This window comes from Macaca thibetana, chromosome 2, assembly GCF_024542745.1.
Source record: "Macaca thibetana thibetana isolate TM-01 chromosome 2, ASM2454274v1, whole genome shotgun sequence".
NCBI classification, from domain to species: domain Eukaryota; kingdom Metazoa; phylum Chordata; class Mammalia; order Primates; family Cercopithecidae; genus Macaca; species Macaca thibetana.
The window spans coordinates 139,010,357-139,033,600 of NC_065579.1; the positions used below are offsets into that span (position 1 = coordinate 139,010,357).

Consider the following 23,244-nt stretch of genomic DNA (forward strand, 5'->3'; position numbering starts at 1 on the left):
TACTTTCTAGGTCGTAGGTAAATTACCAGTCTGTGTGGAGACAACTTTCTTATGGGTAGCTAATAAGATAATATGTAGTATTTTCTTAACCAGATCCTGTCCCACTATAATTAACATTAGACCTTTCCCTTTACCCCCATTGAAGCTGGAGGAAAAAAGGAATTAGAAGGGGAAGGAAGAGTTTTCAGAGGGGTATTTCTGGGCAAATAATTAATAGAACCAAAGTTGCAAAGTAGGAATTCATTCTCATTTATTTTAATGGGTGGGGAAAATTAGAATAAAGTAGGTATTACTACCTGCTTCTGTAGAGTTAATGATTATTCTGATGGAGGGAGATAAGGTGTTCTTTCCAACTGATTTTCCTTGAAGTCCTCTTCCTATGTACTTCCCATTGTTCTAGAGTAAAGGGGTCGAAACTGTATGGGCAGGTTGCCTAGACCTTCTGACATCTGGGGTAGAAAACATGGAGAGCAGTGTCATCTGTTTATTTTTATAATATTCATTGCCTAGAAAGAGGACCTTCAAAATCAGTGGTACCAAACTTTCTTTTCAGCTAAGAGCAGCTTTAGGAATTCAGAGTTTGTCCAAAGGCCCAATCCCTAAAATTATACTCTCAATTCTTGAAGAATGTAAATGCCAAATGACAATGAAGGTAGGCCTTCATTATACAACTTTTATATATATTATTCACAGTTTTTAAATTTTTAGTCTTTTGTATCCCTTCTCTTTTAAGTTGTCCAAGATTCCCCCTGCTCACAGATTCCCCCTGTTGTCCTTTTACCTCCCTTGTACCCAATCTTCCTTGCTTACAGAAAGGAAGTGGAAGCCCCCTACCTTTCAAGACGAAGTGGCACTACACCAGGATGTGAAAGTCCAGCGAAAGAGACCCAAGGGGCCTAGGGGGCAGCACACCCCCAGAAGCCAAGTCTATTCCAGGCAGTACCAGGGATTAGGGTCTGGGCTGGAAAAATCCTGGTGTTTTGAATATGTTCAGGTCCAGTTCAGACTCTTGATCCCACAGCCACTTCTTGAGTGAGGTGGGTGTTGCTCTAATTCCCCTGTTTCTCTTGCCATTTTCACAGTCCCCGGGGATGCGTCCCCCTTCAGCAAAGCAAAGCAACTGAACCAGATTTCTGGGTTGAATGGCAACCCTGATTAATAGTGGTTTTCTTCCTTAAAACAATATTACTAAAGATTGTGTATATTTCTTCATAAAGCCACCTAATATAACTTACCTGTTGACTGAGTTCCTTAAAAAGGAAGACTTAAAGCTACCCTGAGAAATAGTATATAATATTCTGGGGTGGTCTAAAACGGAAAGCAGCGTTTGGGCTTTTTCCCATATAAAAAGGAGAAAGGAGGGTTGGGAGTGGGTAAGGGTTGATTTTGTTTCTTCTAGAGCTTTTTTCTTCTTTTGTTTTTTTTATTTTGGTTTGGTTTGGGGTTTTTTGCATGCAAAAGGTATTTAGTTATATCAGTAACTGAGACTTACCATTTTACAACTCTTTCCCCAAATAAAGTACTTAAAACTCTTCCTGCATTAGTAGGTAGCCCAGTTGTATTGTGTTTATAGGTTTTTATAAAGTCGGCTACTAACCTGGTACTATGTAGATTGTCTAACTATGTAGATAGATAGCATTAACATTTGTGAGAAATTTCAACAAAGAGGTTAAACCAGTAAGTTTGGAATTAGTAGATAAAAGACCCAGAGCAGTTAATCTTACAATTGGTGTTTTCCCCAAAGTATAGACATGACTGCCCGCAAATACTGCTAGGGAGTCCAGGAGTAATTTCAGAAATAAAAACACTTCTGGTCTACAAATGTGACTGCACTGTCTCTGTTAACACCAGCGTATTCTAGGATTTCCTGAAACATTTTCATTCATGATCTCCAGACAGATTTCTGATACTGTAGTCGTAACTGGCTACATAGTTACGCATTTCTACAAAGGGAAAGAATGTCAATGACTAGCTACGTACCATTCTGTTAAATTATTAATATTTATTAATGTTTCATCATGCCTATTTCACTGTCCTGGGCACTTTAAGATTAAACCTGGTATTAAGTGCAGCATACTTAACTAGACCTAGACTTCATAGGATTTTAAATCCGATGGCAACTGTATGCACTATGCATTTATTTTTGTGTGTGTTTGTAGGAAATTTTGTAGATGTAACAAGTGAAGCAAAGATTTTTCTGAATTTCCAATTCTGCCATTACAGAATTTCAGGCATTTTCCAAGAAATGGCATGATAGCAACTGGGTTGCATGTTGTACTTAGAACACAGTTGATGGAGTATATCTGTTGTGAGCCTGGTTTCTGTGTATGTGTCCAATTCAGTGATAGGAGAAGAAAGGCTGTAATTAGATTTGCATAAAGTGTTTGCCTGCTAAAGAGATGTAATTCCATTCCAAATTTTTAATTCATATTTTTAAATATAAAAACTAGTATATATATCAAGGAATGTTTTAGGAAATCTTATAGTTACCTGTCAATGTCTAACTATGTATTTAATCAATAACCAATATGGAAATTGCAGAGTTTCTTCATCAGAAGAGTTTAAATTTTAGATTTGGCATGCACAGCAATATATTCAATGCTGTGCTTAACTAGAAAGTATTGTGCAATACGATGGCCTTTTAACCTCCACAATATACATTTTATTTTTATTCCCTAGACTTGCACATGAAGTGCATATGTTCATATTTACCCGTTTGGAGATGGGTAAGATACAACCAGCATAGCTCCATCTCCATGGCCATCTTTGATTTCATGCAACTTTCCTTTTTCCTGTCCCCACCCCCCAAAAAAAATCCATTCCTAATAAACAGCTATCATGTTTCACTCCATGTGTTCAGTGGTACAAAATCTATATAAAATATATACAGCTTTTGGAATACTTGTTTAATAATGTACCTAGTAAATTAACAATGTTGTATAAATTTATTACTTTCTTTTAACTGTCCATCATAGAAACTAAATTATACCTTCATTTTATTATTTCTTGTCTGCCTTTGGTTTCATTTAGGAAACCCCACCTGTTTCCTAATACTCAGAGATGATTGCCTCTCAGTGAGCCATGTTCAGATCATCTTTTTCTCAAGAATACTGACCTGCATTCTTGATGTACCCCTCCCCCTGTTCCCATCTTGCAGACACTTTTAAGTAATAAAATGCATGCACCTCACTAACAGAGAATACTTTCCTCTGTCTGAAGTTCTTCTTCACCTAGAAATTTCCTTTGCTGTTATTAATAAGATCCCTTCTCACAGTTTTGGAGCATATAACTGGGTGAGTTGGATACACATCTCAGAATTTTCTTTGATCCCTCACTTCTCAATTGACATTGCACCACATTGAACTGCACACTTATTCCTGCCATACTATATATTGTATATCTCTAAGCAGGAAAAAATGTCTGTTATTTCAAGCAAACAATATGCATTATTTGACTCCCTGAAAGACCCATTAATCTCTAAGTTTGTGTTATACCAATCATCGGAGTTTCTAATTTGTGAATCTGTGTTCTAATTAATATAAATTACAAATTACTATTCTATTCTGCAAAGCTGTACAAACTTTTTATTTTTGAATTATCCTTCAGTATTCCCTAAAACCTAACCAGGTAACAATCAAAGTTGAAGTTCTTGCTTCCCATAAACCTGAATTTTATCATTTGCCATCAAAGCCTTTTTATTGTAAAGGCTTATGTTAATTTTCTAAGTTTGAATACATGTATAATTCTACAATAATACATTGTGCTTTAATAGTTTATTTTCTACTCACAAAGGGTACAAAAAGATACTAAACCAAGCTTCTCACTAAGCCTGGTTAATAAAGGTCTCAAATAATTTTCTTTAAAGGACTAAATGTCATCCTCGTTTCTATAGCGGAAAGAGCATAGACTTTGGAGTCAGACAGACTTTGTTTCAAATCTTAGCTGTGTCAATATGTAACCTTGGGGAAGTCATGTAATCTCACCACCACATCTTCCCCCTCTGTAAAAATGGGGTATATACCATGTTTAGTGGTTGCTGAAATTGAATTAATAAATATATAAAGCACCTAACAAATAATGGGCAGTTCACAATGGTGGCCATTACTGTTGTTATTATTTGTCACTAGACTAACATAACTTTCCAGTTTAGTTTTTATTTTGAAGTTCTATGGTATTATCATGCAGCTGATAAATAATTTTGTCCTTAATATGCTTGCATGTCATTGGTGGATGAGAAATTATTACTCTAATATTTGAAAGGTGTTGGGGGTTCGTCAAGATGAGAGGTATGATAAATATAAGATGCCATTGTTTTTACCTGTACTTTCTTCAGGGTATCCTGTCTTGGTAGTGAATGGAAGAGGGCCTGGTCCCTGGGGCAGTGCAGAAGGCACTTTCATCATCTCACTCACTGCAAATGTCATGTGAGGTTTCATGGAAGTATTAAGAGATCCAATTAAGAAGAATAGTTCTGAGTCTAAACCAGCCCAGAGTGGCTTCTCTAGGGGAAACTCCCCGCTCAGCTGGTACGTTTGTGTTTGTCATTAGGGACACCTTGTATCTCAGGTGCCTGCCTTCAGACATCTGCCTGTACTGGCTTCACACAAATCCACATTTAATAACACTCCTACTGTTATTTATAGGCTTAGTTATGTTAATAAGATTGTTTCACTGAGTTCTTTCTTTTACCCTAGTGGCTAGTGGTTGTGGAAAGAGGAGGGGTTAGAATGGGAAATGAAGTTAGTTTAAGGGAAGATTAGGTGTTATGCTATCATGCATTGCTTTTCGCCTTTGTGCAGCCCTGAATCTGTGGAGGCTAGTCCAGCAGTTAATGAGAAGAGCGTGTATTCCACTCATAATTATGGGACCACTCAGAGGCATGGGTGTCGAGGACTGCCTTATGCTGTGAGTATGCATTTGTTTCTCTCCAGAACAGTGATCTTCCTGGAGTGTAATCCATTCTTATACATTGTGACTTTCTTGAAATGTTTATATGCAGCATGACGAAGTTGCCCCTTTTGCACTTCCCTGACTCCAGCGGACGTCTAGCCCTGCATCATTGTTCTTGTTTTTATGTCCCAGTTGACCTTGGCATTTTGTTTTATCACTTTCCTGGTTGAAGCCAAAAAACGAAGGGTACTACTTTCTTCTTTCTTTCCATATGTACCATACTTTAGGGGAGAGAGGGGCCAGTGTTTGGACACTGTTGATTTAAAAAATCTTATTTTCAGGATCATAATTACGGAGCCCCTCCTCCTCCGACACCTCCTGCTTCTCCCCCTGTCCAGACGATCATCCCTCGTTCTGACCTGAATGGCCTGCCGTCGCCCGTAGAGGAACGCTGTGGAGACAGCCCGAACTCTGAAGGAGAGACTGTACCTACCTGGTGTCCTTGTGGTCTTTCTCAGGATGGCTTCCTTCTCAACTGTGACAAGTGCAGGTAAGATCCTGTTCCATCTAAATTTAAGTCTGGGTTGCTGGGATTAGGGTTTCTTACAAGTAGGGAAAAGCTCAAAGTATTCTTTCTTGTGTTTGTTAATGTAGATGATTCCTTAGTGCTCCTTGGCTCGAATTCTCTGCACTAGGTGAGAATTGCTGACAACAAGGAATGAGAGATTGATGTTAAAGCTATTGAATTTGATATGAAATTTAATGTCCTGGAAACATTTGGTAGGTGGGAGGGAGGGGGTAGCATATGCAGAGACACTTCGCCCATGTGTGCTATGATGTGATGCATGCTGTTGAAAGGACTACTTTAAGTTTATTTTCCCTCTTTAGGGGAATGAGCAGGGGGAAGGTTATTAGACTTCATCGGCGGAAGCAGGACAACATATCAGGTGAGCGGAAGATGGATTAGGTCCACAGTTTGACATATAAATATTCTGTGATCTGAATGTTCATTTTAAGAACCCCTCTTGGCCGGGTGCAATTGATCACGCCTGTAATCCCAGCACTTTGGGAGGCCAAAGAGGGTGGATCACCTGAGGTCGGGAGTTTGAGACCAGCCTGACCAACATGGAGAAACCCCATCTCTACTAAAAATCCAAAATAGCCAGATGTGGTGGCGCATGCCTGTAATCCCAGCTACTCGGGAGGCTGAGGCAGGAGAATCGCTTGAACCCGGGAGGCAGAGGTTGCCATGAGCCGAGATTGCGCCATTGCACTCCAGCCTAAGCAACAAGAGCAAAACTCCATCTCAAAAAAAAAAAAGACCCCTCTTATAAGTTCCTATGGTCCCCCAGCCAGCTCTTTTCACAGAAAGAGATAGAAGTCCTCTCAAGACCACTGTATAGTTCTCTCATTGTAAACGAAATGTATTGGGAACATTTTAGCCCTGCAGCAAAGTATTCCTTGTGAACACCAAAAACATGGATCCCTCTTTTAAAAATTAGCCAGTCTCAAATTGTTATAGATTGAGTCAGTGAAGCTTAGAGACTGAATACAAGGGGAGAAATAGACACCATGAGGAATAGGGTTTATATGCTTAATGCCAATCACATAGAATCTTGTTTTCATAAGGAAGATGGGTACTTAATGTTGCTTTACAGATAATGAGAGTTAATAATGTAAGTAATGACTTACTGCATGTGGTGCACACCTAAAACAATAAGCTACTTTTAATGTACTTTTGAGGCTATTAGTACCTGAACTAATAAATCATCGTTTTTCAGGTGGGGATAGCAGTGCAACAGAAAGCTGGGATGAGGAGCTTTCTCCTTCCACTGTGTTGTATACGGCAACACAGCACACACCTACAAGCATCACCTTAACTGTTAGAAGAACCAAACCCAAGAAGCGGAAAAAGAGTCCAGAAAAGGGTCGTGCAGCACCAAAGACGAAGAAAATCAAGGTATATGTAGGGTAAAAATAAATATAAGTGTCTGAAATAGCTCAAATTTTGGAGCAAGAATGCACCAAAATTCTTTTAAGAAGTTTGATCCAGGTATTTGAAGGGCCACTTTTGTTCTACTTGCAAAAATCAGCTAATCTATGTTATATACATGTAGACCAACCTCTCTTCTGCCACACCATATCATCACCACTGGCTCAAAGTTTCTTCTACTCCAGCCCCCATCCCAGGTATGAAATTCCAGCCCTACCTGGCACAAGCCCATATGTGTTGCAGCCTCAAGTCTAGGCTTCCACTATCCTTACAGTTATCTCCCCACCTTTCAACCCCAAAGTACAGTCTGAAATTCTTGTCCTGGTTACATGCCTCATGTCTTTGGGTTGATTGTTTTTCCTTGTTTCAAAAAAAATAAAAATCAGGAAACATCTCTTGAATGCTCTAGGCTTCCTCAGTGTCATGGTCACTTTCCTGTATTCTCAGCTAAAAAGTCTCCGGGAGAAACTTCTTCTGGTTTGTGTTCTTTCTTCCCCATCACAGCAACTTTGTTGCTTCTAGGTGACTTGTTCACCCCTTGTTAAGGGGATTGGTCTTTGTTTCCTTCTTAGTTGCAAAACTGGTAAATCTGCAACTTTAAAGTTTTTTTATTTACTTTTTCTCTTAGTATCAGAAGTGCATATAGGATTTAAGAGACCCATGCTCTTCCCTGTTAATTACCTAGCTTCACAGTAGAAAGTATTAAAATTAGTCTCAGAGTTCATTGGCCTTGAGCTACCCCTATTCTTGATAATAGTTTGGGGAATTCCATTGTATTTTTTACCTAGAGAAACGGGGACAGAATAGAACACTAGTTTGTGCCTTAGTTTTAGTCTCAGATAGGTATAACTGTCATTCTTGGTACCAAGTTTTGTTTGTTCTACTTGTTTTCCTCCTTGGGATAGGCATTTCGAGAGGGATCCCGGAAGTCCTTGCGGATGAAGGTAAGGGGTAATCTTCGCTGATGCTGTGTTTTACTTCACTGTGATCTTGCATTTTGGTCAGCTTCTTTCTTGACATTGATGGTCTGGGAATCTTGGAGTCTGCTTTTCGTTAGTTTGTAGTTGTTGCCATTCAGTTTTCATAGAGCTTTTCTCCAAAGTAGATTTTCTTGGCCATTTTCTGAAATATTTTCCCTTTCTGTAATCAGCCTTCATTGATTGGTTTTTCATGCATTGCTTTTGTAGGGGGTAAGTGACATTTTTCCAAACAACATGAGGCTGGTATGTTCTGTCACTGTGATTGAACTCAACCTTAGGAGTGGAGTTTTCTGGTAATGATATAGGATCTCTTGTGCATCTACCCTAGCACTGTGTGGGCTTTAATTGCAGAAAGCTTGTATTACTGATAAGAATTACTGTTTTCTCATAGCATATCTGTTTGGTGGAAAAGACTTAGATAATGCTAGCATGTTTCTTAAGATATCAAATAAAAGAGTTTATGAGGTATGACTTTGTAAAGAACTTGGAGAATACAGCAATTATGTGGAATGGTTTAAAAGAACTGTTAGGTGCTGGTTGATTAAAAACAGTTTGCCAAAAGGAGATTTGATTATGCTGTCTGGTATCCTCCTTTACCTATGTGTATATATATATAGGAGGAAAACATACCTCCCAAATTATTACTGAGGGCTTCAAAGCATTTAATTAGAATTAAATTCGAGTTTATAAGTATTTATATTCTTAAATGATACAAAAGCAGGCTCTTCCCTGTTGAGAGTTATAGGGCGTAAACATTAAAATCTTTTGTAAGGCCAGGCTCAGTGGCTCATACCTGTAATCCTAGCACTTTGGAAGACCAAGGCAAGTTGATCACCTGAGGTCGGGAATTCAAGACCAGCTTAGCCAACATGGTGAAACCCCATCTCTACTAAAAATACCAAAATTAGCCAGGCATGGTGGCAGGCACCTGTAGTCCCAGCTACTTGGGAGGCTGAGGCAGGAGAATCACTTGAACCCAGGAGGCGGCGGTTATAGTGAGCCGAGATCACGCCACTCCAGCCTGGGCAACAGAGCAAGACTCCATCTCAAAAAAAAAAATTCAGTAAGGATAAGCTTTTTTAGGATTGCTTTATGTGCGGCACCAATGTGACTGGTGTTAGCAAAGATTACAGGTAGCACTTTACCTAAAGTTCGAAGACCTCACTTAATATCTATAAACAGACTTGCACATACCTGTGAAAGTGTTGGGAGACCATCAGAGGCCTGGCATCAGAGGCCTGGGATGTGTCTTGGAAGACAAATTAATCATTTCTTTGCTGGATCTGTCTCCTGCAAGTGGCCAAGTTTGCTTTAGCTGCCCCTTTATTTTTGTCTCATTTGCTTAGAGAGGGGCCTTTTAAATAGACTTTGGAGGCGGATAATAGCCCTAATCCCGGCTACTAAATGCTTTTCTCTCATCAAGCAACTATCATAACTCATCTCCAGAAGCTCAAAACCTTTTGAAAGCTATAGACTGGCTCTACCAGAAAACTGCACATAAACCCCATACTTTGCTTTCAGTTTTGAGAGGTTGACAGCCTCATAGGTGTGTTAAAATTTAGACAGAAAAAAAAAACAATTACTAGTCATTTTGAGTCTTTTAATTCTAAGTTGAGTTATAAATTTTATGCTCAGAATTACTAGTTTAAAACTCCTCCAGTGATCCAGGTGGGAGCCGTAAGAATTAGAAAAAAAATATCATTTGGATTTTTAATCCCAGTGTCAAGAGCAGCTTCCCTACTGAAGACTTAATTGTAAATCAGGGTTTCTCAGTCTTGACACTGCTGACAGTTTGGACCAAATCTGTGTTGTGGAAGGGACTGTTCTGTGCTTTCAAGATGTGAACAGAATCCCTGGTGTCTACCCACTAGATGCCGGTAACACTCATACACTCAGTTGAGATTATCAAAAATGTCTTCAGATATTACCAAATGTCACCTGGGTGCAAAATTTCCCTCAATTGAGAACCACTGCTCTAAACCCAGCTGAGGTAGAGTCTCTAATGCCTTGAAGGATGGGACAGCAGAGTAAACACACAGTGAGATTAGTAAACAGTGGCAAATACTGTGACAGAGGCTTCCAGAATACAGTACACTTACCAAGTCATAAGTTTAATGATTGCTACTTAAAGCTGGGAATATTGTTTGAACACTGCCAATCCCCCAGTCTGTAAGCTCCGTTAAGCCTAAGGTTTTGCACTATTCTTTTGCATAACTGCTATTGATGTCAAGCAGGTGATACTCTGATTGTCAGTATGTTGGCCTTAGGTGTTTCTTTAGATCCCTCTGTTTATTTTTCAGTCTTTTGGACTCTAGTAAGAAATGTGGAAACAATAGTGTTGATTTTTTTTTCTTCCATACTCCTGTTCCTTGCAGAAAGGATAGTAGACAATAATCAGTCAGCAACAGTGATGCAAAAGTGGCAAAAGAAAGTGTGATGATAAGCATCCGTGTTTTCTGTGCCATTCATGGAAAGTATATTTAATTTTGTTGTGCCTGTTTGCAAGTTTAATGTGGACATGGATTTTCAAGTAGCTTTGGTACTACAGTGTCTTTTCCTTCTAATCACTAGCATGATATCATTACTGTCAGTGTTTGTTTTGTTTTCTGATGGCACTTAAGTCTTGAACACCATGGAGGAGAGCATGTATTGGGCTTAAGCTTTGTCTTTGTAGCTCAGGCACTGTCTGCCTAGGAAGCTGTTCCTGAGTTGTAATCTTTTCTCAATACTGTCACCATAGAGGGCAATGGTTTTCCTAGAGGAGTATAGCAAAGTACCTCTTAGACATTTTCTGTATTCTCCCTACCTACTCCTCTACCCTCACTTCACCTCTTCAGATTATTTAGAATGTGGTAATTTAAAATGTTGAAAATAGGGTGTTAGAAAGATATACTCAAATAATAACTTTTTATACGGGCAGTAAGATTATCATTGGATTGATGAGATTGACTGATTAAGGTCACGTAGGTTTAGAAAGAACATGAATTATGAAAATAATAAGTGACACAAAAACATTCATTCTCCTGGAGAATAGTCAAAAAACCAGTTTGGGCTAACACCAACACAGAGTGAGTATGAAAAATTTAAGCAGTGGTAAATGTGAGGTCTCTACTGTTCATTTTTATGAAGATTTTCTTATGAACTTGATGTCAGTCTTTTGGTAAGAAAATTGATTTTTATGACTTTAAAATGGTCATAAAATCACAGTGATGGGGTAAAACTATGATCCCAATTAATTTCTTACTTTATAAATGGAGAAACTGAGCTTCCCCATTTAAAGAAGTCGTTCAAGGTCTCACCTCTCATTGGTAACAAAAGCATGATAGAAACCAGATCCTCTGACTCCCAGTCCATTACTCTTTTATGCCACATCAGTTGCCAAGTGATAGATTTTCTCTGGAACCCCAACTTGTCCCACCCCCATTCCCAACCCCCTATTTATGCATGGACTTTACTAACCTCCCTGAATTTGTTTTCTACAGAATTCTCCCTCTGAAGCACAGAATTTAGATGAGAATACAACTGAGGGCTGGGAAAATCGGATAAGACTATGGACTGACCAGTATGAAGAAGCTTTCACTAATCAGTACAGTGCAGATGTACAGAACGCCCTTGAACAACACCTACATTCTAGCAAGGAATTTGTGGGCAAACCTACTATTTTAGACACTATTAATAAGACTGAATTGGCCTGTAATAACACAGTTATTGGTTCCCAAATGCAGGTAAGCACCAAAGGGTTGAAGACTCTCTAAGTATCTGAAATTTTAAGAACCCAGAAAGAGGGTAATGGATTGGAATTACTGTTCCTTCCAAATGTACAAGGCCATAGAATAACAGATTAGACAGGTGTTGATCATACGTAACCAAAAGTAGGTTATATTAACTGGAAACTATCTGGATACATATTTTTAAACTACCTTTATTAATAAAAAATAGATGAATTGAGGCTGTGTGCAGTGGCTCACTCCTAGAATACAACACTTTGGCAAGAAGCCAAGGTGGGAGGATTGCTTGAGGCCAGCAGTTCAAGACCAGCCTGTACAACATAGTGAGACCCTCTCTTTACAAAAAAAATTGAAAGTTAGCCATTGTGATGGTACACACCTGTAAGTCCCAGCTACTGGGGAGGCTGAGGTGGAAGGATCACTTGAATGAATTTGAGGTTATAGTAAGTTATGATTGCTGCACCACTGCACTCCAGCCTGGGTGACAGAGTGAGACCCTGTCTCTTTTTAAAAAAAAAAAAAAAAAAAGATGACTTAGTATGGGAAATTTTGTATAACCTAGGTAGGAATTATCTAAGATTTATAGAAAGTTAAGCATGTTCTTTCTCAACTTTATTAGAGATAGAGTCACTGAAATTTTAATCATGGTTTTTTGTGTTTTTTGTTTTGTTTTGTTTTTGTTTGTTTTTTGGGTTTTTTTATGTTGCCTTTTCTGGGGAGGCAGTTTCACTAGATGTAGCATGTCTCTTAGAAAAATTGAGCTTTTGTCACATTTTAAAATTTCTCATCATTGATCTAAATAACATATACAGATAAAACCTGAAAATGTTAGCTGTTTTCCTTAATTATGAAATAATTTGAGTGTCTGGTAAGGTGTTCTTGCTGTTGTTTAATGTTACTGCTCTGGTTTTATTCAGTTACAGCTGGGAAGAGTCACTCGTGTTCAAAAGCACCGGAAGATCCTGAGGGCTGCAAGAGATTTGGCTTTGGACACTCTTATAATAGAGTATCGTGGGAAAGTCATGTTACGACAGCAATTTGAGGTCAATGGGCATTTCTTCAAAAAGTAAGAACATCATTCATTGAGCAGTGAGGGCTAAGGTGGACCTGGTTGACCAGTGTTGTAAAAATCATTCTGTTTGATAGGATGCTCTTGGGAGAAAAAAAATCACAACTCAGATAAGCTCACGCCTGTCTGCTATTTGTAGAGAAGTACAAGTAAATCTACAAATTGTTTAATGTATAAAGTGGTGACAACTCCTTTCCAAGCCAAGCATTCCTTGCTTTGTGCTTGTTCTTTAATCAAAAGCAGACAAGCATGTGATGTTTTCCAAGTTTAGGCATTGTAAAAGACTGCTGCTGCTTCTCTCAGCATATGCTTCATATTTGGAGTCATGGGGTGGCCTTCTTTTTTGTGTTGAGAATTACAGGAATTTTAATTATATCCCTAGACCATACCCCTTTGTGCTCTTCTACTCAAAATTCAATGGTGTAGAGATGTGTGTGGATGCCCGTACTTTCGGTAATGATGCTCGGTTCATCAGAAGATCATGTACACCAAATGCAGAGGTAAGATATCTGTAGCAACTTCCCTTTGACTGGAACCATCAAATGACAAGCTTACTGAAGAAACAGTGTGAAAACTTCACTCAGATAAAGGTCTGTAGATAATAGTCGTGATATTTCATTGTGAGAGGTGAAAAACAAAAGTAATGGTGCTTTTATACTGAGAAAATGGGAGCAAGGAAAGAATTTTCTTTAGAGAAGGCAGAAATAGAAAAGAGCAAGTTAGCATTTGCTAAGGAGAAAGCTAGACTGAATAAGAAAATCAAGTGTAGTTGTATTAAAGAAATTGCCATACGGTGTAAGTAGATGTCATCAGGCCTAACTAAGTTATTTGGTTGTAGCTTCTTTAGATTTTAGTAAGTAGTGTTCTATGAGAGGATCTAGGCATTTCTAGAATTCATTACTCAGAGCAGCCACATCAAATAAAGCAAGAAAATCCACAGAGCTTTACTTACTGGCTAAGGAATTTTAATTCTCTGGTGGAGCTAGAAACAGCTATAAGATGTGAAAGCGGCTGGGCGCGGTGGCTCATGCCTGTAATCCCAGCACTTTGGAAGGCTGAGGCGGGCAGATCACAAGGTCAGGAGTTCGAGACCAGCCTGGCCAACATGGTGAAACCCCGTCTCTACTAAAAAAAAAAATACAAAAATCAACTGGGCATGGTGGCATGTGCCTGTATTCCCAGCTACTCAAGACGCTGACACAGGAGAATTGCTTGAACCCGGGAGGCAGAGGTTGCGGTGAGCCAAGATCGCGCCTCTCCACTCCAGCCTGAGCAACAGAGCAAGACTTCATCTCCAAAAAAAAAAAAAAAAAAAAAGATGTGAAAGTAGAGATTTTTACCCTGATTTCTAACATCTCAAGGTTTCTCCACGTATTTCAAGAAGTATCATAAATTTTCAAGCCAGTACAGTATAATAGTTTCAGATAAAAAGATTGAGTTAAATAAAGATTACCATAACTCTAAAATGGAAAGTATGGTTTTTTTCTGTTACGGAAAGTTCATGGTCTTTGTGAAAAATCCAACCAGATGCCTTTTCACACAGGTGCGACACATGATTGCAGATGGGATGATTCACCTGTGCATCTATGCTGTGTCTGCCATCACCAAGGATGCTGAGGTCACCATAGCATTTGATTATGAGTATAGTAACTGGTAAGATCTCAAAAACCTTTCCTAACATGAATGTCCTTGTCTTATATATTAAGCTGTTCACTCTAGTCTGCTTTGTTTCTTGCCTTTTCCTTTGTTTACTTAATCTTTCCATGACTAATGAGTTTTCTGCCTAGAAATTGTAAAGGAAAAGACAAGATTTTTTTTTTTAGAGATATGGATACCTTACATGATACTGCTCACAAGTTTCCTGACAAAAGTATTTTCACTTACGCCTTTTTAGCAAGAATAGCAAAATGGATATATATGTATGAGACACTCCTGGAAATTATAATAGCATCCTGTTGTTATGCACTGAGTACTTATGTCAGGGACCATGTAAAATGGGAATTTAGGCCAGGCACAGCGGCTCATGCCTGTAATCCCAGCACTTCGGAAGGCTGAGGTGGGCGGATCACGAGGTCAGGAGATCAAGACCTTCCTGGCCAACAATGAAACCTTGTCTCTACTAAAAATACAAAAATTAGCCAGGCGTGGTGGCACGTGCCTGTAGTCCCAGCCACTCGAGAGGCTGAGGCAGGAGAATCACTTGAACCTGGGAGACAGAGGCTGTAGTGAGCCAAGATCGCGCCACTGCACTCCAACCTGGCAACAGAGGGAGACTCCATTTAAAAAAAAAAAATAGAATTTAATGTGTTATCTCTACTTTAAATTTGTCAATTATACCCTTATAAAGCTAGGAGTGGGATTTAAAGATCCACCCTATCCACAGAAACCGTGTTATCTAGCTGTATATGACAGTGCAGAAAACCATAAATGGCAATTCATACATGAATATGTGGTGGATTTTATAAAGTATATGCTTTTTGTTCCTTGGTCATTTGGGGCAAAATAGAGGTTATGTGGTAACGTGATGTTTGGCCCAGGTATAAGAAAAAAGATGTTCTGCTTAATTCATCAAGGAAAATGAAAAGAAAAGGTTTTAAGAAGTAGGGAATTAGTAGGTAAAAGTGAGGACATGTAATGGTGGGCACAAGATGAGTATGGCCACATCAGCCTTTATCCTTGATTCATTGCCTACTAAATAGCTAATAAACCACTGGGGGGATTGGATTTAGGGAGGGTTTTCTTTTTTTTCCCACTGACCATGGAGTAGAATTGGGGTTACAGAGAGAAAGAAAGAATATTGAAAGTGTTACGTCAGGCGCGGTGACTCATACCTGTAATCCCAGCACTTTGGGAGGCTAAGGCTCGAGGATCACTTGAGCCCAGGAGTTCGAGACCAGCCTCGACAAAAAGGCAAAACCCCATCTCTGCCGAAAATAAAAAAAATTAGCTGGGCACGTAGTTCCAGCTACTCAGGAGGCTGAGGTAATAGGATCACTTGAGCCCAGGAAGCAGAGGTTACAGTGAGCTGTGATGCACCACTGCACTCCAGCCTGGATGACAAAGTGAGACTCCATCTTCGATAAAAAGAAAAACAAAAGTATAGGACTCTCTGATTTCTCTGTTTAACTTATTCAGAGATCGTATCAGAGGAAATTACTGTGCTGATATTTTGAGAGGGTAAATGGATAATGTAACTGAATTTCAAGGGTACTGAAACAGGCATTTTGGTTGTTTCTTTGGAGCAGTAATTATAAAGTGGACTGTGCCTGTCACAAGGGAAACCGGAATTGTCCTATACAAAAAAGGAATCCTAATGCTACAGAACTGCCACTCCCACCACCTCCTCCAAGCCTACCCACCATTGGAGCAGAGACTAGACGTAGAAAAGCACGACGGAAAGAGCTAGAGATGGAGCAGCAGAATGAGGCTCCAGAGGAGAATAATGACCAGCAATCACAAGAAGTTCCAGAAAAAGTAACTGTATCCAGTGATCATGAGGTAATCGCCCCTGGTCAAATGATGATGCTATGTCATCAATCCTCTGAAGGAAGAGGAACCTGAGTTGCCACATGGTTTAAGTAGGGGAGCTATAGTAACACTTAATGCCCTTTATATCAATGTGGGTGTATTGTGTTCATTCATTTCTTTCTGTTTTACAAAGTCAAAAACATCCTTTGCTGGTTTTGTACCAGAGAATAGGGGTTATCATTTATGTTTACTATGTGGCCTCACATGAGTTAACACTTGAAAGCATTAGAGATTGTTATAGAGAGTTTTAAGCTACCAGAATAAAACAGATTGATTTTTTCTCAGAGCTTGAGTACAGCTGAATATTGCCTCTATCTTAAAGGAAGTAGACAATCCAGAAGAAAAACCAGAAGAAGAGAAAGAAGAGGTTATAGATGACCAGGAGAACCTAGCTCATAGCAGGAGGGTGAGTACTGTGACATTCCTTTGCTCCTTCTTATTCCTGCTACCTCCATCATGTTCTTCTGTTCTCTTAACTTTGTATCATCTCATTGATTTGACCTGGAGGTTATAATTTGGGCTTTTTCATAATAAAGATTTTATTATAATTCTTTGATTTATTTTTCTTTATACACACAGTAGTTTTCTAGTGATTATTATCTAGTGATGGTTTTAAGAAGTTTTTTTATAACAGTCTGGTTTCCGAAAAATTGGCTAGTCAGAATCAAAATGTATTATAGTTGGTTTGCTCTGAATTAGGAGTTTTCTAGGTTTGTGTGAGTTTTGAATTTTTTTTAAACCCTTTTAGTCATATGAACTAAAATTTTCTGCTTTTATGCTGAAACCAATCCTGTGTGTTTATGACCCTGATTTGATGAGTGTTTTGTTTTGTTTTGTTTTTTAAGACCGAGACTTGCTTTTTCGCCAGGCTGGAGTGCAGTGGCGCAATCTCAGCTCACCGCAACCCCTGCCTCCCAGGTTCAAGCGATTCCCTTGCCTCAGCCTCCCAAGTAGCTGGGATTGCAGGCATGTGCCACCGTACCTGGCTAATTTTTTGTATTGTTGTGGAGATGGAGTTTCACCATGTTGGCCAAGACGGTCTCAATCTCCTGACCTCGTGATCTTCCCACCTCGGGATTATAGACATGAGCCACCACACCCATCCCAAAGTACTGGGATTATAGACATGAGCCACCGCACCCATCCTGTTTTCATAGTAAAAAGTTTCAAAATAATTGACCCTTTTTGAAAAGTTTATGTTTGACTTTGCCTTTATTTACAACTATTCCCCACATTTAAAATGAAATATTTTATTTTTAGTTTTTTCTTGTGTTTTCCAAGTTACATGTGTCATCTTACCGGTAGTTAAATGAATTTCTATAAATTTCCATTAAAAATACTTTTATAAAGGCTGTCCCCTCGTCCTCATTTGAAGCTTTCTTCTACACCAATACTATTTCTTTCTAGACCAGGGAAGATAGAAAAGTAGAAGCCATCATGCATGCTTTTGAAAACTTAGAGAAAAGAAAGAAGCGGCGAGATCAGCCTTTGGAACAGAGCAACTCTGATGTAGAGATTAATACAACCACTTCAGAGACTCCTGTTGGTGAAGAAACAAAAACTGAAGCCCCTGAATCTGAAGTTAGCAACTCTGCTTCAAATGTTACCATCCCAAGCACCCCACAGAGTGTTGGTGTGAATACCCGGAGGTCTTCCCAAGCAGGGGTAAGAGTTGAAAAGACTTCAGAGCTTAGACATCCTTACCTTTGCTAATGTCAATTACCTAATTTTTGGAATTTTTAAAATCAGTTTTTTCACCTTCGCTCTATCACAATAAATAAGGCCATTAACTGTGTAACTGGAACCATTTCATTGGCCTATTTTATAAATGCTTATTAGAAATAGAAATAACCCAAACGTTTGTCCCTAGCCTCTTTAGCTCATTTAAATGTATACATTTTTGCATTTAAGAATTACTTTCTTTTTTTTTTTTTTTTTTTTTTTTTTTTTGAGATGGAGTCTCGTACTGTCACCCAGGCTGGAGTGCAGTGGTGCGATCTCGGCTCACTGCAAGCTCCGCCTCCTGGGTTGACACCATTCTCCTGCCTCAGCCTCCTGAGTAGCTGGGACTACAGGCGCTCACCAGTACGCTCAGCTAATTTTTTTGTATTTTTAGTAGAGACGGAGTTTCACCGTGTTAGCCAGGATGGTCTCGATCTCCTGACCTTGTGATCCACCCGTCTTAGCCTCCCAAAGTGCTGGGATTACAGGCATGAGCCACAGCGCCTGGCCAAGAATTACATTTTAAATTAGTGTTTCTAATCCTTATAGTTTTCATCAGTAGACATTCTGAATGCTTAACGTGAATAGGAAACTAGACTGTTTGCTGATAAAACATTTTTGGTAAACATCTGACCCTACTATTGCTACAGGATATTGCTGCAGAAAAACCAGTCCCCAGGCCACCTCCAGCAAAGCCTTCTAGGCCCCGGCCGAAGAGTCGAATTTCTCGGTACAGGACCAGTTCAGCCCAAAGACTAAAGCGTCAGAAACAGGCCAATGCACAGCAGGCAGAATTGTCACAAGCTGCCTTAGAAGAGGGAGGAAGTAACAGTTTAGTAACTCCTACTGAAGCTGGAAGTATAGACAGTTCAGGAGAAAACAGGCCATTAACAGGGTCTGACCCAACTGTGGTGTCAATTACTGGATCCCATGTCAACCGTGCTGCATCTAAATACCCCAAAACCAAAAAGGTGAGTCACAAATACATCTTTTATAAGTCCAGTCTGGCAAGGGCTGTCTTAGTGAAATGAGAGGACCTATAATCCCCAGAAGAAACTAATCTCAATATTATTAGATTGAAAGTTCTAAAATGCTTTGACACAAAAGGCTGGAGCCATCCTGCTACCTGTTTCCTTATTTTTAGTCAGCTTAAATCATTGATAGGTGAAATTATTCCTCTCTTAGTGGACGTGGAGAGGGTGAAGGAAGATATTCTTGTGTTCTGGTTGCCCAATTCATACTGTAGCTGCTGCATCTCCCTCTGTCCTAGTTTCTAGATGACATTTGTCTTTATGAACTACACTGCTACCTGTTGATTTATAAATTAATGATCTCTTTTTTACGTTAGTATCTAGTTACAGAATGGTTGAATGACAAAGCAGAGAAGCAAGAGTGCCCTGTTGAGTGCCCTTTACGTATCACGACGGATCCAACTGTACTGGCAACGACCCTAAACATGTTACCAGGTCTTATCCATTCCCCATTAATTTGCACCACCCCCAAACACTACATTCGCTTTGGCTCACCCTTTATCCCTGAGAGACGTCGAAGGCCCCTTCTGCCTGATGGCACATTCAGCTCCTGTAAGAAGGTATGTCTGTGTTTTTGTGTGTGTGTTGTGTTTGTGTGTGTGTGCTTTTGTTTTTTAAGCCTAAGATTCCTGTCATCATGACATAAATAACATGTTCTGTAATAGCCACTCTGCCCATGTGAGTTTATAATGAATTAGTTGTTCAGCCATAAATACTGATTCTTCAAGAGTCTGTGAGACTATGGTGGAATGAATATACTGCATTTTTGGTGCTCAGATTTGTGACTGGTCACTGATGTCTCTTCTGAGAACCTTTGAGGTTCCTGAGGGAGAGCACACAGCAGTGGATGACTGGGTAGGGATGGATATATTTTGTGTGTGCTCTTGTAGTATGGGTTAACATGTCCATTTATGATGATTGTGTAAGATTAGGCCCTGGGTCCTCTAGAACACTGTTGCATAAATGAAAAGTAATTAAATTGTGTTTTGAATCAATTGAACCACTATTATCCACTATCATCACTTGAAGGAAATTAGAGGAAAAATCCTATTGTAATTGGCATAATTCCTGTTCCTTGATCAAATGACAAGTCGGACTGTTTATTCCCAGAGAATATGGAATCTACCCTAAAAGACTGTCTCTCCCTCTCTGTTTCTGCCTCTTTCTCCTCTTTCTAGTTACTTACTGTTTTTGGATCTAGTGGCAGTAGCGTTTGGTGTTGTTTTGGAATGCTCTTTCTTAATTCCCAGAAGCCCTGCATATTTTCCAAAGGTGTCTCTTAGGAATAGATCACTCCCTCAGATCTATGATATTGTTTTCCATGTTTCTAGAAGTGTAGGACACCCTTTCATTTGGTCTTCCTTTGAGGTAGAGTCTGTTCCCTGGAACACCCTTTTCTCTTATCCTCAGATCTGGATTCAGGCTGCCTTCCTCAGTGTCTGCCATTGCCCTCCTCCACTGGCATCACGTACATGAGGATGCTGCATATAGATTATTTGATGTGATGAAGTCTCCAACTCCAGGCAGGTCTTCCCTGACTCCTCCAAACTTAAAGCTTTTCTCTTTCCCCAAAGAACAGAAATTATTTCTCGGGGGGAGAGGGGCATGAAAGATGAGCCAAAGTGGTGTGGGATATGGAGGGGAGGAGGGCAATAGGAATCTGCAAAAAGGAAGGACGCTACTGCTGAATAAGCAGCACATTGCAGAAAGTCTTTTCCTAACTGCACATCTTACCTAAGTATTGGAATCACTCATTGGTTTGTTCGGGGAAACCCTAGTAGAAGAATTCCTAAAGAACTGTTGAAGCGTCTTACCAAGCCAGGTCATACAATCTCCTATTTTAGTCCTTTTAGGAGTGTAGGTAATTATTTAGTACAGATTAGTAATGAAATCTGAGCTGCAAATAATATGAACTAGGCTCTTGAATTGAAATTCCTTCTTGATAATTCTAATGCTGGGTTGCAGTCTTTCTGTTTCCATCTTTTCCAACTAGCAGAGACTTATAAAAACCAAAAACATGTGTCTAGGACCGTAACTTCAAATCTGGTAGAAAATGCATTTCTTTAAGCTTTTTTAACCTGGTTCTGCTTTTATACTTCTATCTATAGCACATCCTTAAAATTCTACAGACAACAGATAGAAATTCCATTTAACACAAATCTGTGTTATATTCTCCAAATGTATCTGACTATCCTTAATCTCATTTATACAGGCTCTACTCAAGCACTTTTATCTATGTGTCATGGTTAGATAAGGTTCTTTAGGAAGAGTTTAGGCTGCGTACACAGGATTATCATAACAAGACTATTTAAATAGGGTCTTTAAAAACTGTTTAAGTTTAAATCATTGCTTTATTGTGTGCTGTTCACATATAAAGAGTCTATTTTTTAAAATACAGCTTTTTATGAGGCAAAATACAATGAAATTGAATGTCTTAGCTAGAATTGAACTTGGCTTTATGGCAGTGAAGAAGAGTTCTTAGATTGGCTAAAGAGGTCTTATCTAATGCAGAACCTAAGAACATTTTCATTATTCAACAAAATTATAATAAAATTCAGAAAATCCCTCAGAATATAAGTTAATCAGATAGGTGAGAAAAACAGCCCTCCATGGGATTATTTAGAACAATGTATATTTCTAATAGGGTCATAGGCTCACTGTTTCATATCTCACTAAAGAGGTGAGGGCCTGGCCTCGTAAGTTAAAAACTTACCAGTGTAGGACAAATTAAAGTTGTATCTGTATAGTTGTACTCAGATTCTTATACTGTTTATTTTTATTTTTATTTTTATCATTATTATTTTGCTACTTCTGAAAAGAGGAGGAATTCAAGTATTTGACAGACCATTTTATGATATCCCTGGAGTTTCTAAATTGAATCATAGTTTTTAAAAAGCATTTTATAGTATATCATTTTTTAGATCCTCAGCTGTTATTTTAAAAACATTTATAAGTGGCCAACAAGGCTTTCGGTAGTGTTTTACCTTGTTCTCTCTAAACTCCTCTTCTAAACAAAATGTGTATAGGGCATTTGGTCTCCAGACTTCTTAGAAAAACCATTCTGGGCCGGGCGCGGTGGCTCACGCCTGTAATCCCAGCACTTTGGAAGGCTTAGGCGGGCGGATCACAAGGTCAGGAGATCGAGACCATGGTGAAACCCCGTCTCTACTAAAAATAGAAAAAAATTAGCCGGGCGACAGATAATGAAACACTGCTTTACATTCATATTAATATTTCATTTTATACACTGGAGCATTATCTGTAAATCTCCAAACATAACATTGAAATTTAGTTGAACCAGGACTCGTTGAAAACCTGCTGAGTGTTCAGTACTGTACTATAAGCTTTCTTCACGTATATTGTCTCACTTACTATTCATGAAATTGGAATCATTTTCCTAAATTTATATATCCAGAAGCTTTGTCTCAGAAATGTTTGGTAACTTGCCCAAAGTGAGGCAGCTAGTGACAAGAGCCAAATTTCTTTTGGTTGGGGGTAGTGAGGGCTCACAGGGTCTCACTGTTGTCCAGGCTGGAGTGCAGTAGCATCATCACAGACTCACTGCAGCCTTGACCTCCTGGGCTCAAGTGGTCCTCCTACCTCAGCCTCCCGTGTAGCTGGGACCACAGGCACACCCATATGCCTGGCTAATATTCATATTTTTTGGAGCGACAGGGTTTTGCTATGTTGCCTAGGCTGATCTCAAACTCTTGAGCTCAAGGAGTCTGCCCACCTTGGCCTCCCATTCTGCTGGGATTACAGATAGGAGTCACTGAGCCCAGCCTTACAGCCAAGTGTCAAGCCAGGGCTTTTGGACTCCAAAACCTGCATTACTTCCTTGTTCTTTCCCCATAATAATGAGACTTTTAAAACATTTATCCATCTTTGAGCCTTCCAGAAAACTCTTTTGCAATATACTTTAATACAGAGTTTCAGAGAAGGGAGAAATGTTCTTTTGATTTTAACAACTTGCTGAGTAGCTGCATTTAAAATTAACTTATTATCCATGAGGTTAATTGTATCTTGTTAGATACAAACAAATGTCCATGTTCCTTTTTTATATGAGTCCTGAAATATTGTAAAATTATACAACAGAACCTGAAGAAGTAGGTTTGATCGTATTTGCTGTGTTTCACCTCATAGCTAACCATGGTAGCATCTTTCTTCTAGAATACTCCTGGTTTTATGTTCCCTTTTTGTAGTCATCAGATCCAGAATGTAAATTCTTTTATGAGTACATCTACTAGACCCTGAAATATTAAAAAATTAGTCATATAGGAAAGCTCAGTGACCCCAAATGAGT

The 23,244-nt window shown here is 39.1% G+C and overlaps 2 protein-coding genes across 19 annotated transcripts in view; both read left to right on the plus strand.

Annotated features, from left to right (window-relative positions):
* SETD5 (SET domain containing 5) overlaps nt 1-23,244 on the plus strand; it is an 82,540-nt gene that overhangs the window by 33,708 nt on the left and 25,588 nt on the right. For 3 of the 18 annotated variants that reach the window (XM_050778596.1, XM_050778595.1, XM_050778602.1), the window contains 15 exons: nt 813-4,526; nt 4,800-4,905; nt 5,232-5,440; nt 5,779-5,837; nt 6,672-6,850; nt 7,789-7,827; nt 11,346-11,588; nt 12,509-12,657; nt 13,043-13,160; nt 14,204-14,313; nt 15,906-16,158; nt 16,511-16,594; nt 17,596-17,853; nt 18,561-18,881; nt 19,259-19,501. In XM_050778596.1, the coding sequence (XP_050634553.1) occupies nt 4,435-4,526; nt 4,800-4,905; nt 5,232-5,440; nt 5,779-5,837; nt 6,672-6,850; nt 7,789-7,827; nt 11,346-11,588; nt 12,509-12,657; nt 13,043-13,160; nt 14,204-14,313; nt 15,906-16,158; nt 16,511-16,594; nt 17,596-17,853; nt 18,561-18,881; nt 19,259-19,501 (2,463 nt within the window). In that variant the 5' untranslated portion in view covers nt 813-4,434. The other 15 variants (XM_050778599.1, XM_050778600.1, XM_050778597.1 and 12 more) reach the window with 14 other exon arrangements.
* MTMR14 (myotubularin related protein 14) overlaps nt 1-23,244 on the plus strand; it is a 271,851-nt gene that overhangs the window by 4,534 nt on the left and 244,073 nt on the right. The gene's annotated exons all lie outside the window — the stretch shown is intronic.